The sequence below is a fragment of the Berghia stephanieae genome, chromosome 4 (genome assembly GCF_034508935.2).
Source record: "Berghia stephanieae isolate SIO BIC M18660-M18661 chromosome 4, UCSD_Bste_1.3, whole genome shotgun sequence".
NCBI lineage: Eukaryota > Metazoa > Mollusca > Gastropoda > Nudibranchia > Aeolidiidae > Berghia > Berghia stephanieae.
The window spans coordinates 55,070,260-55,088,158 of record NC_088363.1 but is presented as its reverse complement, the minus strand read 5'-3'; the positions used below and the strand labels follow the sequence as shown (position 1 = coordinate 55,088,158).

The following is a 17,899-nucleotide window of genomic DNA, read 5'->3' as shown; positions in this document are numbered from 1 at the left end:
TTTTTGGACTTTTTATAGAATTTATTTCATGCCCCTAAGTCATACTTATTAATTTGAAAATTTGATTCACAGCAATGCCCTTGCATAATTTAAATTTGGGGTTAATAAGATAATATGGCTAACTGGTTCAAAGAGACCTCATATATAAATAGAAAACAGGTTAACATTGGCCAATATTATGAAATTTAAAGTGTTTTTATTAAGATATTAGTCTGTCTAAAAAATGACCCAATTATGTGACAAGAGCAGGGTATATCACCCTATAGGCTTGGAGGGTCTAAATAGCAAAGCTTTTTGGTGTGTCTAAACCTCCTCCTTTAACGGGAACCAAAACATTTCAAAGCGCATAAATTAAAAACAAAATGTTTATCATGTTAAACGATTCAATCGTCTTTTTTCTTAAGCACTGATAAGAGCACGAAAGAATCTGTTCCTTTATGTACTGCTCTACGTTTTTTTAGTTTAATATTATTCTATTTTAGTGTATGCCTCTTAAAGGGTTTCCGTGCTTGTGTTTGGTCGGGCCATTTCAGTAGTGTCAAACTGACACATCAATTGAATGCTTTCATAGTTTTCCTCTTCGTTTACTCTCTCATCCCGTTCCCTGTGCTACTTTTCCGTCACTTCCATTTATTTATTATTAGATTACAGATTTTTTAAAGGATATTATGGTCCTGCTTTCATTTTAAAAATATTTTTCGTGACTTAAATGTGCTTGCTGCACTTGTAAAGCCACATCAGTACCTGGGTGGAAAACCGATGAAGGTCCAGTGAAAAACGTTAATTTATTTTTATTTGCAATTCTCCATTGTGCGTCCCTAACCTTTCCAGGATTGGTTTGATTTTATGTCCAGAATTTTTAATTAACATCAGAAGCAACTCGTTTTTTGTTGTCAATGAAAGATAACCAATCTGAAATATGATTTTATTTCAAAAAGTAATTATATTTGTCTATTTCATCTCGGAAGATCATGATTTCGAAAAATAAAACAAATCAATCGATTTAATCGTAGCTCGTCTCAAATTATATCTTCTTTTAATTCAATTTCAATATTTTATTTGATTTTCAAGAAATTTATAAAATACAAAGTTTCTATATAACATATTAATTGGATTTAATTTGATTGCATTTTGTAAATTTTAAAAAAGCACAACACAAGTTGTGTGCATTTAAGATATAAAGATAAAACAAATTCAATTACTACATCACATGGGGGTTTTTTAAATGAAATATTTATTACATTATTATATGCGATGATTGATGTTAAGGATAAAATATAAAGGTAATGGTTTTTCTTTATATTCCTGAGTCAGAAAAACAACAGCGTTAGAGTCTCTTTGTAAAGATTTTTTTTCTGTTTTGTGTCATTTTGTTTGTTTCTTCATTTTATTTTTGTTTGGGTTTATGAAAAGTGTTTTTGGTTTGTTTGTTATTTGTTTGTTTGTTTGGGAGGGGGAGGGGTGTATTGTTTTGTTTGATTTGGTTTGGTTTGGTTTTTAGGTGTTTTGTTTGTTGTTGTTTTGTTTTTTTGTTTTTTGGGGGTTTTTTTGTGCTTTGGGAGGGGGGAGGGTTGTATAGATTGTTTTGTTCTTTTTTTTTTAATTTTGTGTTTTTGTTTTTGGTTTAGATGAAATACCGAGGACTGTTATTTCCCAACAATTTGTCTTCATCTCAATAAAAATCATTTTATAAACATCTAACAATATTTTACTGGTAATAATATTCGTTTTTAAATTGATAAACAGAAACCTGTTTTGTCTATTTCCGACATAGTAATAGATGTAGCAAATTGAATTCCATTATCATCATCGTGACAATTATGTCGTAAAAATACCAGATGTTTGAAAAGAATGTTTTCTCCAGCCAAATTAGAAATTCGTGTTTACCCAACAGCTCTGCTATCGATTTCTTTTACCTCCCCGACAAAAACCTCATGTTGTGTTTGCTTGCTTATGTGATATAAAGCCGGAATGTGAAGAGAAAAGAGTGTAATCTTATAATTTATCATAATGTGTGTTTGCATTTTATAGTTGTGTTGGTTAGGGGTTTATTTCTTGTTTTCTTCAGTTGTTGGGTTGTGGTTTTTTTGTTTCGTTTTTATTTTTGTTTTCTTTATTTTTTTTTCTTTCTTGGATTTATTGGTCTTTTGTTTATTAGTTTTTTTTTGTTATTGATATTTTCTCCTTTGGGGGGGGGGGGGGGTTAAAGTTTTTTCTTTAGAGAGAATAGGAATTAAGTTTTTATGTTTTATTTTTTGTTTGTCTGTAACGAATCGACTTTGACGCGATTTTTTGATAGGGCAAAAATAGAATGTGAGGAGTTTGGGGTTGTCCCGGTTACTGTAATAGCCTATTAGGCAGATGGTATCAATTGAATGTTGTCCTTTTGACTCGGCGATTTATGTTTAGTTCTATATTCAAGTATAAAGTGCAGTACTCGCTGGATTCTTGCACGCTTTAAGGAGAAGCCAAAAAGCGTGCTAGAATCCGAGCGTGCCGAAACCCGTTGCTCATGGGAGGTCACGACTTATTGCAAAATAGATAAAATTCGTTCACCCAGTTCAAGCGGGTTGTATTGCAGAACGTGCTGGAATGCGGCATACTAGAATCCAGCGAGCACTGATCTCTATTTCAAATCTTCAATACACCTATCGAGTCCGGTTGGTTTATTTGACGTGGCGTATATCACTCTGAGCTCCCAATGGTGCTCCAAAGCCATGTCGCCCACGGTGTCTTGAGTTTATCTCGATTTCTGTAGCGTTAATCCGGACACAACTCTATCGGAGTGTACTTTACGTCAGCTTAAACCGACTTAGCTACCCACTTATAGCTGCGTATACAGAAAGGTCAGGAAGAGAAAGAAGAAAAAAACTTGATTGCACACTGGATCGTTCCCTGTCCCCTTTTGATATTAGTTGAGTGCTCTGCCAAGCTATTTGGACCATTTATGATAGGCGGCTATGGTTGTCTCATCCTTCTGTTGATCTCTTTCCCCCCTCATCACCCAAGATGTGTGGGCAGTTTGGAAGCCTCTCCAAAGTCTCCAAAGTTTTCATGGCCTTGGAGGAAGTCGGACACATTATAAAGCATTTTGCCGTAGAATTGTATGAAGAGTTGCTGACCAATAGAAGGAACGGAATTGGATTCAATAGACTAATGTCACGACCAGCTTGGTTCTAAACAAAGAAAATCGGTACTTTTTATTATTCATGCTGGCTAGAACTTTTTCACATGTCATGTGATCAGAATGTATAAAAGTCAAAACATGATCAGATTTATGTTTTTCTCCTCTGAATACACTTTTATGCTCGTCGGAGAAGTATTTCATAAGGGCGTCCGCCATTGTTCTCATAGTTTAGAACCAGTTACTAAGTTACTATGCGTCATTACGAGGGAAGTGACGTCACGACTGTTGAAGCCTATAGATAGTTCGAAGATGACGTCACTCATATCTTTGTTATTGTTTTTTGCCATCCGCGTTTATGAGTAATGCTCACTGAACTGTATTAACCTGACTATAAACGTTCATGGATACACAATTTTGTGTGTTGGTCCGTCATACTTCCGGATGGCAATGTTATGAGCTTCTTTGCCAAGCGCATACTATCTATTGACATCACTCAGCTCTTCGTTATTGTTTTAGTCAGCCATTTTTATGATTAGTTCTCACTAAATAGTCAATCAGACTATAAACGTAAAATTGAAACGAAAAATGAATACAAATGAATGAAGTATTCACAAGATACGGGAGGAGAGAAAATAGTAAATAAGACGCGGGGACAGAGGGGGGGGGGGGAGAGAATACTGAATAGATTGAGTAGATGGGAGGAAAATTCGTCGGGTCAATTGAGTGTAAATTTGAATAACAACGGAATAATCAATAGTCTGATTTTTTCTCTCTCTTTTTTTATTTTGTAAATCCACCCATCCCTTACTTTAACCCACCCTAACGCCCAAGCCAGTGACTACTCTGATAGCTTAGACTCTAGCCTATCCCTTCCATCCCCCTTCCCCCCCCCCTCTCTCTCTCTCTCTCTCTCTCTCTCTCTCTCTCTCTCTCTCTCTCTCTCTCCCTTCTCAACCAATCCTCTAAGATGGATTGTTTGACCGAATACGTATATTTAACAGGCCTTATCTAGTCTGATCCGGTACTGGTACACCACCACCATCCTACCGGTCACTGACCAAAACATTTTTTTTTGTTCATTTTGACCAGAAATATCTATTACCATATATCAATTAAATATACTGGACTCCCAAGTTATTAAGAACTGTCAGCTTCAAAGAGTCTCAGGTTTCATAATTTTGACGTGTTTTTGGGTCATCGTAATTCATAGATATTTACATTTGAAGTAAAATAATTCTGGCCAAATTTTTAAAAAGACATTTCGTCATTGTGCTGAAAATCCAGTATAAACCTTTAGAAATCCGTCGGGCTGATTTGTCCAGGAAGCATCTTCTTCTTCCTCCTCTTCTTCCTATCGATCGGTGGCATGACAGCACCAGTAGCAGCAGCAACAGCAACACAGATCGGACGCTTGGGCCCGCCTTTAATCTTCTTTATTATTCCCGCAGCCTCTCGAGCCGCTTATTTATGTACATAGCGTGATTGGCGCAACACTGGTCTATACCGCCTCATTGCTGCCGAGCCATTGACGAGACACCATTTTTTAAATTATTATTTTGGCCATAAAAATAAACCCCAGAAAAAAAATATATATCGACAGATAATGATGACCCCAAGTTATCAAATTGTCTTAGAAACGAAAAATGTTAAATCTGGATTTATTTTAATATATAGAAAAATTAATATTTTTTTTTGGCCAAAATGCGGGGAAAACAAATGTTTTGCCACTGTGCGACGGATTGGGTCTTCTCGGACGGTGTTTTTGGCTTGTTAACTCGTTACATGCGGTGATCGATTTTTTTCTTCGAACCTTTCATTTTATTATTGCCATTTTCACCCAAAAGAGCCGTGATGACTCCAGATTAAAATGAATGAAGGGTGGCAATGCTGTTACCACTCTCTTTAAATAATGGGAGATATTTATGATATGACTCGATAGAAATATTGTCTTGCTTTTAGAGGGTTAGTAAACTGATGTCTTTGTGTGCATTTATTTGTGTCTGTGTTTATGTGGAGGAGGGAGAGGGTGGGTGGGTGTGGTGGTGGGAGAAATGTCTAGTATTGATCTTGACTCTTTCTCTGTATTTAAAATTTAAAGGAATTTTCATTGTTATTGTTATCTTTTGCTTTGTTGTTTGTTTGTTTTTTGTTTTATTTTGTCGTTGTTTGTGATGATGATGATGATGATGATGATGATGATGATGATGATGATGATGATGATGATGATGATGATGATGATGATGATGATGATGGTGGTGGTGGTGGTGGTGATGATGATGATGATGATGAATGGTGGTGGTGGTTGTGGTGGTGGTGGTAGTAGTGATTTATCCATTGAATTTGAACTTGAATGATAATTCCCGTGTCAATGCGCTAGAACAGGGGCATACCACGATCCTTGATTAAACGTATATTTATGTCCCTTGTTTGTTTGATTCCAGGTGCTTTCCTCATCCCGTACTTCATCGCAGTCGTCCTGGGCGGAGTCCCTATGTTCTTTCTGGAAGTTTCTCTCGGCCAGTTCATGAGTGAAGGGGGTATAGGACCATGGAAAATAGCTCCCCTTTTCCAGGGTAAGTCATGAGTGATATGATTTATTTCGTTTTCGTTTGTGTGTTTTGTAACCTGATGGGAAAAAAATCAATCCTTCAGAGCCATAAGCCTGGATTTATCCCTGTTTTTATAGCGTTAAATGGGCAGTAGCAGTTGCACGCTACTTTTTGTCTGGGACAATACGATGCGATACAATACGATACAACGTTAAAACAATTCCCTATTGGCTCGATTACAATATCTGTAAATATGTTCATGTAGAATCTTATCAGTCATTATTTTTTTCATTTCTTTCTTTATTTTTTAATATATGTATGTATTCATTTATTTATTTATTTATTTATTCATTCATTTATTATTGATTTATTTATTTATTTTGGAAAGATGATAATATTTCGTATGTAAGCTATCTATCTTTATAACAATTAAGATGCCCGTACTATATGTTACTTGATTTACTTTTGTAGGCTATTGAGTGTACAGAGTATGCTTGGGCTATCCACCTCTGACTTTCTTTCTTTTCTTTTTTTTTTCTTTTGTCGTCGTTTTTAGAGTGCATCTAAATTTATATGTACTTATCCTATGACTCTTACATCTCCATTTTTCTGGCGATGAAATAACTTTAAAGTGTCTCAAGCGCCCTAAAACCCTTTACTCCCTCCTTACCGACCATTTTCAGCATTTTCACAAATAAATGTCATGCTTATCCAGCATGAAAAAAAAAATTTCTTAAACTCAAAGAGCATGCTAACCATAATCTTGTTTGCAAACAAGCTCTACAAAATAGCATTTAAGTTTAACAAAGATCACTCTTCACATTTGATGTGGTCTAGTGGTATGACACTCACCTGGTCCTGGTTTCTAGTCCCGTGCAGCGCATAGTCTAGTCCTTGGAAAAGGCTCTTTACTCACATTTTCTCACCGTACTCAGGTGTAAAACTATTACGATGCCGTTAACAACGTTATCTGTCCGAAAATAATTGCAATATCGCATAACAGGCATCATGTCTCGTCCTACATGTTAAGTGTTGCTGTTGGCTTTGGATCTCTTGTAAAGCGCTTTAAGCACATTTAGTGGATATGGCTCTATATAAAAAAGCTCAAGCACAAAACATATCTTAATAAGAAAGATGTTTATTGTATCGTAACGAATGTAGCGATTTTCCTGTCGTTGGTAAGGAGTGGGTTAAACGAGGCAAATTATATTGAAGTCAAATGTTTTTATATTGTACAATCACGTCTCTCCTTGTAGGTATCGGATACGCAACCGCTGTTGTTGTCTTTCTACTCAACTGCGAATATAACATCATTCTCACGTGGGCTTTCTACTACATCTTCTCCTCCTTCACCGACGTCCTGCCGTGGTCTACATGCGACAACGAATGGAACACCGCCAACTGCACCACTTTTGCCCAAATCAAACAGATCAACCAGAATGTCTCCCTATACAAACCATCTCTCATCTACGACAACACCACCGCTGCTTTAGCTGCCCTTGGTGATGATGAGACAAGCACATCCAAGATGGCAGCCGTTGTGATTGATGCTGTTGGATCTGTCAACGGAACTGTCAAGAATGTAGGAAATCTACTTCCTGATCCTGTCACCGAATTTTGGGAGTAAGTTGTCCGTTTTGTTTTGTCCATTAAAAAAAAATCCACCTACTGTGCTTCTCTCAGATTCCTATTCTTTCTTTGTATATTTTAAAAATGTTGACTCCTGAAATATTGAAATTATGGTGGTAAATAGCCGTTTACTTCAGATATATTGTATAATGTTGACATTAATACATCAAATTTTGCAATGGATACGCGCCCCATTTGGTAAAATCCGAAAGCATTTCATAATAGGTTTTAGTCATTTATTCTTTTCATCACCTACCCTCCAAATATTATACAATCAAGGATGACATTCTATTATTGTGCCTGTAATTATTCCAGAGTTCGTTTTATATCGAATGTATGTTTCTAGTAAACACGTGATATATAAACACCAGTGACTCGACGGAAATGCCCGTGTAGATTATTGATGGCATTATGGCATGATTTTAGACACGATTTTAGTTCTTATTCTAACAGTGAAAATGAACTTTAAAGTCTACATCTAAGGGACGCGTTCTCAGCATATTTGATAGACAAAGAGTAAACTGTCGCATTGTTGGTCAAAAGATGTGCATTGAGTATAGGTTGTAAAGAAAAATTGCTGCATTTCAGAAGTTTTTAAATTGCATTTCTTTTCATTATACAGAAAAGTAACACATCATACAAAATTGAGGAATTAGGGAGCAGGCACCGGTGTAAGATACAGATCTGAACAAGTTTGTATGAAAGGGGGCCGGACAAAACAAGAAAGGAAAATACAAGGGGGAAAAACATCCCAAAATATATGTCTTCAACGACTGGGGATCGAACCTCAGACCTCCTGATTACCAGTAATCAGGAGGTAGTAATCAGGAGGTCTGAGGCTCGATTCCCAGCCGAGGAAGACTGATTTTTGGGATGTTTTTTTTTCTTATATTTTTCTTTCTTGCTTTGTCTAGCACCGTTTCAAACCACTTGTTCAGATCTTTTAAAAGCTATGCGTTTTTTTCTTTCTCGAGTATGTAAAATGTTAAAGGGGAAAGGCCTTGAAATGAAAAAAAAATTGATGTTTATCATTTTCATGATTCCCAAGCTTTTTTGAGCGCCACCTAGAACAGTAGACGATACATAATTGGTAAGCGTACAGAGGGGTTTTTTTTCGATGTCAAAGTGACATAATGCATATGAGTTCTATGTTTAAAATCCTCTACTGTCTTTGAGTTAAGTAATTTGTGAGAATTCAATAAGATAGCTTGCTCCTTCAGTATTATTTACATCTGTAAATCTCAGACCGTCTGGGTTTACCAAACGCGTACAGTGTTCTAGAATACCAATTTAAAGTCTTAATTACATCTTCTGTAAATACCAGGCCGTCTGGTCTTCTCAAAGGCGAACAATTTTCTTGAATACCAAAATTAAATATTATTTACATATGTAAATCTCAGACCCTCTAGTTTTATCAAAAGTGAACAATTTTCTAGAATACCAATTTTAAATTCGTCATGCAAACAACATCCTACACCAATATTTTTCTTCAATTTGAAACGCCAATTGCTATGGGAGGATGTAGATATATAGTTTACCGGTAATTGTTTCTATACGTTTTAGAGCGTTCTTTTCAAAGGTTATTTACCACCTCTATCAATATTTCAGTGAAAACCATAAGTTTTTTTAACGGAGATATTTAGTTTGCACATTGTTTGGGATCTTAACCGTCACGACGTGAATGAATAGAAAAGAAAACAAATTATTATTGGTTAAACTTGAAACGGATTTTCATTAGCAGCTCGAGTTTTAAGTTCTCTTTATCTCTTTACATCATCCCCTCATTGAGGACGAAATATTTCCTAGATTCAAATCAATCGCTTTTTTAAAATGTTGCTTTTATTCTACTTTTTCTTGGCAATTACGAGTATTTATGACATCATGATTACAGTTAGTGATGTATATTATATGATTGGAAAGTATTTTGAAATGCCAGTCTATTTAAAGAAGAAAAAAAGATGTAACTTTTACTATGAATACAAATTAAGCTTCTGATGGAATTATGTGATTTGAAAAGTTTTATAAAGAAAAATGGACTTTATTTCATAAATTTTCTATTGTGCATGCAGATTGATTTACTTCATGCATTCTGTCATTACATGGGGTTGGGGTCGTTTATTTCAAAGACTTAATTTTTATTTGAAAAATATACTACCAAACTATTGCTGAGAGATATTTGCTTTAAAATGATGATATGACTTTCTTCTCAAATTCTTTATTTTCTCGTAAGTAATAATATCGATTAAAGAGACGATGGAACGAGTTTTGAAAGGAAGAATGGAAGTCATGTTGATGAAGGACATTTAAGTAATTAAACAGAGGCTATCCAAAAACTTATCAACATTTTCTTATGTACGTAAAAGAAGTAATTAAATTAATATAGCAATCAACTGGAATATTAAGTGGTGAAAAGTATTAATTTGATCAGTTGGATAATTTAGAATGTATATTTATCACACCTGCCAATTAATTTTTTTTTGGAGCTTAACTATCAACATGTATATATTATTATACTTCATTTCTTTAAACACTTTATATTTGTTTAGGTTGAATCCATATTAATGAACAAAATTTGATTAAAAGTAAACTATCATCGAGAAATCCTTTTTTTTCTATAAGTACCACTCTATAATATTATTAGTTATTCATAATTAACGTACACCTTTTGTTACAAAACTTTTACACTGTAAGTTTTCAATACTTAAATACTAGCAAAAGAGTGCAACAAAACGGTTTCAATAAATAATACTATACTTACATTGACAAAGCACTTTTTTTTTATTTTGACCTTAACTTTTATTTCATATAGAGGTCTATTGATAGATAAAAATGGATCCAGCTTCTCTTATACTATTATGTCTTTTGAACCAGAAAATCTACACCTACTTCACATCGATTGAGTGATGATAGCCCTCAACTTAATCACAGTCTTATTTTTTTTTTAATTGAATAAGTTAAGGGTTATCTCACTGAATCCAATCTATTGCGTTTGTACCAAACGAAAAAAGTGTTTTGTCGTATGTCTTATTATTCATTAAAACCTTTTCTTTGTTCCCTTTAGCTCGTATTTTTATTCCTACGATCGTTTTGGCTGATAGTGATCTTAATTAATACTTAAACTTAAATTGTGACTAAATGGAGTGAATGTGATGTGAGATCCCTGCGCTTTGTGAACAAACTGAGTATATTATGTTTTGATCTAGTCGTTGTTTTTGACAACTTATCTACTGCTTTTGAATGATGACTTTTTGTATTGGGAATTTGGAATTTAGATACTTTGCGACCTTCCAACCCCTAATTTATATTTGAAATATATTTGCTCCTTTTTGAATTGTGAAAATGTTGGTATTAAAATGAAATCAATCTTTAAAAATACAGAAACAACTGTTAACTGAAAATTCACAAGGTACGTTAATAACATTTTGCAAGGAGAACATCTTAAAATATCAAAATTCAGTTTATGATGTATAATGGCATGCGCAACATGCCTTTCATGCGTCTTGTTTTGAAATATATTTTTGGAATTAGAATTCTTCCCAGGCAGCCTTATAAATATACAAGTCATTATACACGTGCGACATTTTGAGTGTTTTTCTGTAATACTTGCAAAACGTTTATTAACCCTCAACATCTCAAAAAAGAAAAAGAACTTTTAAAAATAGCGAAGCAATATGTTATAAATTTTCTGACTAATGGGTTGGCAGGTCTACAATATGTTTTTCTAGTCTTTCAGAATAAATGAGGTAAGCATTGTGGTAATTCTATCATCAGTGATTTTATTTATTAACTGTTTTGAACATCTTCCAATGAATTTATTTCATCTTTTTTTAAATCTATCCTTTTCTAAAAGTTCAAAACAAGTTTTAAGAAATCCTTTGATTAAAATAAAATTTTAAATTAATAAATTGAAATATAAAATTCCTTTCAAAAAAGCATTTATTTATTTGTTTTTGAGAAAAAAAGATAATAATACATAATTTTTAATCACTTTTGATCCAGCAGCACAACTTTACCAGAATGAATATATCTGTTATTCTTCGTTTTCCATTTAAATAAAATGCATTTTATTGATTTTCGTTGTGCTCTTATCATATTAATTGCCATTTTTATTTACTTTTCGCATTATTATCATAACCAGACTACACACTCTGACTCATGTATTGCCTATTGTTTTGCAAATGTTTCTAATCTTCCAGGATTCCAAACCCACGGCTCCCTCCAAACCTGTGGGGAACCTTTTTGTAAACCGCTCTTACGGTAACATAATCATGTGATGATAGGGTATTCTTTATTATATTTCATTTTACAGCTTTGTACTTAAGTGAGTGAATGGCAGTCTCCAATTATTTTTTACCATTTTGTTCATGTATGTTTCTCTCTCTCTGTGTGTGTGTGTGTGTGTGTGTGTGTGTGTGTGTGTGTAAATTTGAATGAAAACTTTATGTATTCAACAAGTTTGGTTGACACTCTGGGTATTTTCTAAACAGTTACAAATGATTGTAAAATGTCGATATTTCTTTGAGTAATTATTCCTCCGCTGAGTGAAAGTTTGGTTTAGCACGAATTTTTATTTGTTTGTTGGTTATCAAGAGGTTGTCAAATGTTTTTGGATCCCCTTTTTCTGGTGTAGCTTAGAAAACACGAGTGAGCATTATAAATTTGTTTGATTGTCCAAAAGCTTAAAAGAAGAGTGCGACACCTTATGTTAAGATATAACGCTTATACCTTTTTGATCTGAAATAATTCCTCTGATAGTTCTAGCGCCAGGTAGGAATTCATCTGATAATCTTTATCATGGTCTCAAGAATAAGTGACAATGCAGCCTAAATTTTTAAAAATATTTTACTAGATACTTTCTTTTTTTTTTTTTTTTTTTTTTTTTTTTTTTTTTTTTTTTTTTTTTTTTTTTTTTGTTTCTCCGGTTTGCCAAATTTCTACTGTTTTGTTAAATGCTGGGTTCTTTACTTAAATTTATGGGCGGTTAAAATGTTGTCGCATGCGGAGGTTCTGTATTTTATAATAAAAGCCCGTTTTGCGAGATTGTGTAGAGTATTTTTAGAGGAGAACGTTTATATTATGAGCTGTAGCCGAGTAACCATCGGAGTAAAGTTTAGCAGTTGGCATGAGTCTCCAAGGGCAGTTTCCATCCTTAAGTCTTGATATTTGAAAGGCACTGATTTTTATCTTGAATGTGCAGTTTACACATATTCTCTGATCCTCTCATAAAAAAGCTGTTGTCGATCAAATTGTAATTTAAAAATAGTTATCTTTCTTTATCAATTTTTTTTTCTTCGGTCAGGAACTTTTTCGATTTTTAATTCGTTGTTTTTCGCTTCTCTTTTTTCTGTAATAAATTTCAGCTATAAAATAGATGATAGGTTCAAACAGCATTCAAATGTCGACTGCAAAGGTCATAAAACATGTATGAAAACATTTAGATATTTAATTTATATACATTTAGCCATCATATTAACAATAAACACACATCAACAACGTATTTCATATAAGATTGTATTAAATTTGCATTCCAGTCATTTAATTCGATACATATTTAAAGAACTCAGCTTGGATATATCCGCTAAACCTATTTACCACATGTGTCAAATAATGTTATTAATCAACCGCTCACCATCACAGCTTTTATCTTTACCACCATTCTGGCAAATGATGGCTGTCATTTACGACAATTATTGTCTTCTTTGTCTAGATCAATAAATACATGCCAGTTCACAGTGATTTTAACTCTTCTCAGAATTAATCAAGAATTACAATTGGACACATTAATAGAAAACCTTTTTTGTAACCCTCTTATCTGGACAAAGCATTATTTAAGTGAGAAGAACTTAATTCCTTCGTGATAAAAAAAAGTTTCAGCAGCTGGATTGGCTATGAATGGAAAAGGACTGATAAAAATTCGTTGTTTTCTGGGGTTTTTTTTTCTATTTTGATTTGTTTGTTTTAATATATATATATATATATATATATATATATATATATATATATATATATATATATAATATATATATATATATATATATATATATATAATATATATATATATGTGTGTGTGTGTGTGTGTGTGTGTGTGGAAAAGGGCAAGCATTATTTGTCGACGAAATAATGATTGCCTCTTTACTTCCTTTTGTTTTAGAGAATATTGCTGAACGCATTCTTATAAAGAAAATCAATCATCTGCTTTGGTAATCTTTCTCTCTCTCTCACTCTCTCTCTCTCACTCTCTCTCTCTCTCTCTCTCTCTCTTTCTCTCTTTCTCTCTCTCTCTCTCTCTCTTTCGTTGTCTCTCTCTCTCCCTCTCTTTCTCTCTTTCGTTGTCTCTCTCTCACTCTCTCTCTCTCTTTCATTGTCTATCTCTTTCTCTCTATCTATCTATCTATTTATTTATCTTTATATCTATCTATCTAGCTGTCTCTTTCTTTATTTTCTGTCTTTCTATTTTTTCCAGCCCTCTGTATCTACTTTCTCTTTCTCTCTCTCTCTCTCTCTCTCTCTCTCTCTCTCTCTCTCTCTCTCTCTCTCTGTCTCTGTCTTTCGTTGTCTCCCCCCACCCCCGGCCCTCTCTCTCTCGCCCTCCCTCTCTCTCTCGCCCTCCCTCTCCCTCTCGCCCTCCCTCTCCCTCTCAATCCGTCGGTCCTATATTTATCTACACCTGCTGTCTATCTCACCAACCTATCTTAAAAGTCCGCCTGTCTGTCAGGATGTTTGGTCTAAAAAATGAGCAGGGGAATATCCTTATGAAAAAGTGTTAAAGATTATTTTTTAAAGAAACGAATAACCATAACAGGAATAAGAATGTTGAATATTGACTTCTCAAATGTGTTATATGCCCCAGATATTCGTCAGAAATTGATTAAGACTGAGATTTTCGTATTATCATTGTATTTTTTTTTTTCAGAAATAATGATACGATGTTATGCTATTCAAGAGATCTTTGGCACAACATTGAAATTCCCATTTTGGGTAAATAGTAACCTACCCATGCGCCCCCATCCCCTGTATCTAAAACCTAGCATCTGCTAGGAAGGTAATTTTCATTCAAACATGCTGCATATTGATATCGAGCTAGATCAAAAGACATCATATCACCATCATTCCTGAAAACACCGAAAACCACTTGTATAATTATCAAGAGCTTGTAATTATGAACCACTTATTTCTATCAATTTCTGACGAATACCCTATGGGCACTCAGTTTGTAGAAGCCGATAAAAACGTTGCATCCTGTATTTATGTGTCTACATGACTCTCTCTCTCTCTCTCTCTCTCTCTCTCTCTCTCTCTCTCTCTCTCTCTCTCTCTCTCATCTATGTAATTACGTGATCGCAACTTCCAATTTTTTAATCCCTCTTTTTCTGTACCATTCGTTTTCTGGCTTTCGTTCACATTTCTCTTCGCCTCACATGTCTCCCCCTTCCTCTATTCAATTCTTTCATCTCCCTATCTCTAGCCTCAACTTATAAATGTTGGCTGTTGTCAACTTCTATCTGATTCCGGGAGATCAGCATCAATCTCTTCGAGTGAAATTTTCCCCCAAATGTTCTGGTTAGAGCTTCGTTTTTCTTTTGTTTGATTGTGCAATAAGTTTGTCTAACAATTCAGATTTCATTAATTTTTACCAGCAATTGTCCTATCATTGTATAAATGATATACTAGACTCTTTTTTTTTTACATTATTTTGTTTAATCTCACGTCGTCTTTTTTAACAAATCGTCTTTCAAGAGATTCAATCAGAAGATATTTCTGTCGTTACAGACACAGATCTGAAATCAGTTCTCTAATCTCTAATCCTCCCTCCTCTAATTTAATCAAATTGCCATTAATAAAGCAGGATATATCGAATAACCTTGGAGTACTCCCATGCACTATTTTGCCAACCAGCCTTATTTTCAGCATGTGACTAGAAAGTGTTCTTTTCTTTTATTTTCCACATCAGTTCTTTTCTATTGCTTAAAATTTTGGTGTATTACCCTAGTATTTAGTTATATCAAATGCTTTTTGATGATCTGTACTAAATACATTTCGATTAGTTTAGTTGGTGTCGTTGAGCAGTAAGCATGATATTAGGCATCCCTGTTGGTTCCAAATCAAATATGATAGGTTTGTTTTGTTTTTCTTAAATTGTAGGATAAATATACCTTAAAAATCCAACCATCATCCAGAAATAGAAGAACCTACGACTTATGGTCATATTAGTTCAGAACAACAAATTTTGCATCCGTTACGAATTGTGGTTTGTCGCCAAAATAAAAATTGTCTCCTACATAGATATAATTATGATCCAAAGACTAGTGCATTTCAATGCGTTGTCATTTGACTTTTAGTCCTGAATCTGTTCATTATTCAGCCTATCACGGTGTTTTTGTTTTTTGTTTTTCCCCCTCTTTCCTCTCGGTGTTCTCAAAATGTCTCTCCACTTCACTTTTAGAAAATACTCATCACCAGAACATGATTACAACCTCATTTTTTTTAAAAACTCAAGTCTATGCTTCTACTACTTCTACGATTTGCTCCACGTTCTACCACAGCTGCTGCTGCTGCTACTACTACTACTACTACTACTACTACTACTACTACTACTACTACTACTACTACTACTACTACTACTATTACTACTACTATTACTACTACTATTACTACTACTAATACTACTACTACTACTACTACTACTACTACTACTACTACTACTACTACTACTACTACTACTACTACTACTACTACCACCGCTAATTCTACGGCTACGTTGACTACCACTATTTATGCTACACTACCACACTATAACCTCTAATACTGCTGCTACTACGACTACTACTACTATTACTACCACTACTACTATCGCTTCTATTTCTACAACCACTTTACTACAACTACCACTTCCCAGAGCTACATTTACCAACATAACTATTATTGCAATAAAAACAACAACAGCAATTAACAACTACCAAACCACTACTGCAATTATAATCCCACATCCAAAACAATGTGGGTCAACACATGCTGCTACTTACAATCCCCATTTTGCACAAAAAAGAATGTCTATCTCCGTTCTTCTATTCCCGTCCACTTTCTCGTCATATCTCTTGTCTGGTTACCATTATTATGAATATTGCCATGAAATGTTTTATTCCAGTGACCATGCTGTTCACAAGACTTTTGGAAAGTGTTCTTTACTCCTCACACCCTTTTCTTCACAATCTCTTTGTGTCTTTTCACATCTCTATGAATACTTTAAACCCTTTGCCCCCCATATTCCCCTAGCCTCTTCGCAACTAACAGGAGCACAAGACTAACCCAAAATATCCTTTTGGTGAATGGTAAGCATCAAAATCAGCACTTTGGTTTTAAACCCATTATCAAAGTGCTTTTTCAAATATTCCTCATCACGTTGCAGACTTCAGCCAAATATGGAAAACGGATACAAACAGGTTATTTCCCCCTACCTTACCCCAAATCCTAACCATACTATCTCCCTTTGTTTTATTCGTCCTGTCCCCTGCAATTGATCAGGCCTCTTCAGTATGTCCACCAAAGTATGTATAGCTGGGTAATCCGGCTAGGACATTTCTGAAGACGACTCTGCGCCAATCCCTACGCACTTTGCACTTTGGCCACTAACTGTAAACTTTTAAGATAAACATGTCTTTCCCTTTTTTCTTAGCCACTTAAAATGCCTCTCGTTTCCAGAGAGTTCATTAGGAGAACATACCTTAAACAGCATTGTTTTTGTTGTGCTTTTATGTTTTATAAACTTATTCACATTTTTTTATTAAATACTTTGTCACCATTTATATGGGAGTGGCCTCCTGTATAAAGGAGTGTGGTGCGTAGAATTCTGTTCAAATCCTTTGATTGGCGGCCTTTACGAAGGTGCGTTTGCTCCTGACAGCAGACAATTTTTAGCTCTCCCCTGTTTCCAGGAGGAAAGTGCTGGGCCTGACTTCCGGTGTGGGGGAACCTGGGACTATCAAGTGGGACCTGGCTCTCTGTCTCTTACTGGCTTGGATCATCGTCTATATCTGCATTTGCAAGGGGATAAAATCTTCAGGAAAGGTGACCACATACTAAAGTATCTACATATTTTACTTTTACCTCCAATCCTACTCCCTGTACTCCTACTACTTTACTGCTAGAAGTGCTAGTCCTGCCTATCTACATCTACAATAAAGCTGGCACGATCTCCATTGAATGACGCTTCTCTGGTACCATTAAAATTGAAATGATTTTATGTTGGTGTCGATGTTAATGTTTTTGTTGTTGTCTGCATTAAAAAAATAAATGTGTATGGGCTGTGTTTAAACTGTATGTATAATAGGACATATCGTATCCTGAATATAACCATCATTTGTGTACTTAGAAGTTCAACAATCATACACGTTTGTGTAATCAAGTAGTGCTAGACAAGAAGCGCAATTTTCAATCAGTGTTTTTCGTCTCTCATTTAATGGTTAAGTTTGATAATCTGGAAATGGGAATCTTTGCTATTTTCCCTCTTGACATCTTTGATTTTATCCCAAAAGGCAATGCAGCGTAAGGAGATTTTAAGTCGCTTCTATTATTAGGGAAGTGTAACTCATTTGAC

At 34.6% G+C, this 17,899-nt stretch overlaps 1 protein-coding gene and 1 long non-coding RNA gene across 3 annotated transcripts in view; one reads left to right on the top strand and one right to left on the bottom strand.

The window, feature by feature from the left end:
- Positions 1-17,899, bottom strand: part of LOC144972041 (uncharacterized) — a 509,884-nt gene that overhangs the window by 231,588 nt on the left and 260,397 nt on the right. The gene's annotated exons all lie outside the window — the stretch shown is intronic.
- The window catches only part of LOC144970853 (sodium- and chloride-dependent taurine transporter-like), an 82,952-nt gene that overhangs the window by 42,172 nt on the left and 22,881 nt on the right, over positions 1-17,899 (top strand). For both annotated transcript variants that reach the window (XM_078910950.1, XM_078910948.1), the window contains exons 3-5: positions 5,569-5,700; positions 6,933-7,299; positions 17,238-17,370. In XM_078910950.1, the coding sequence (XP_078767076.1) occupies positions 5,569-5,700; positions 6,933-7,299; positions 17,238-17,370 (632 nt within the window). The remainder of the gene's footprint in view (positions 1-5,568; positions 5,701-6,932; positions 7,300-17,237; positions 17,371-17,899) is intronic.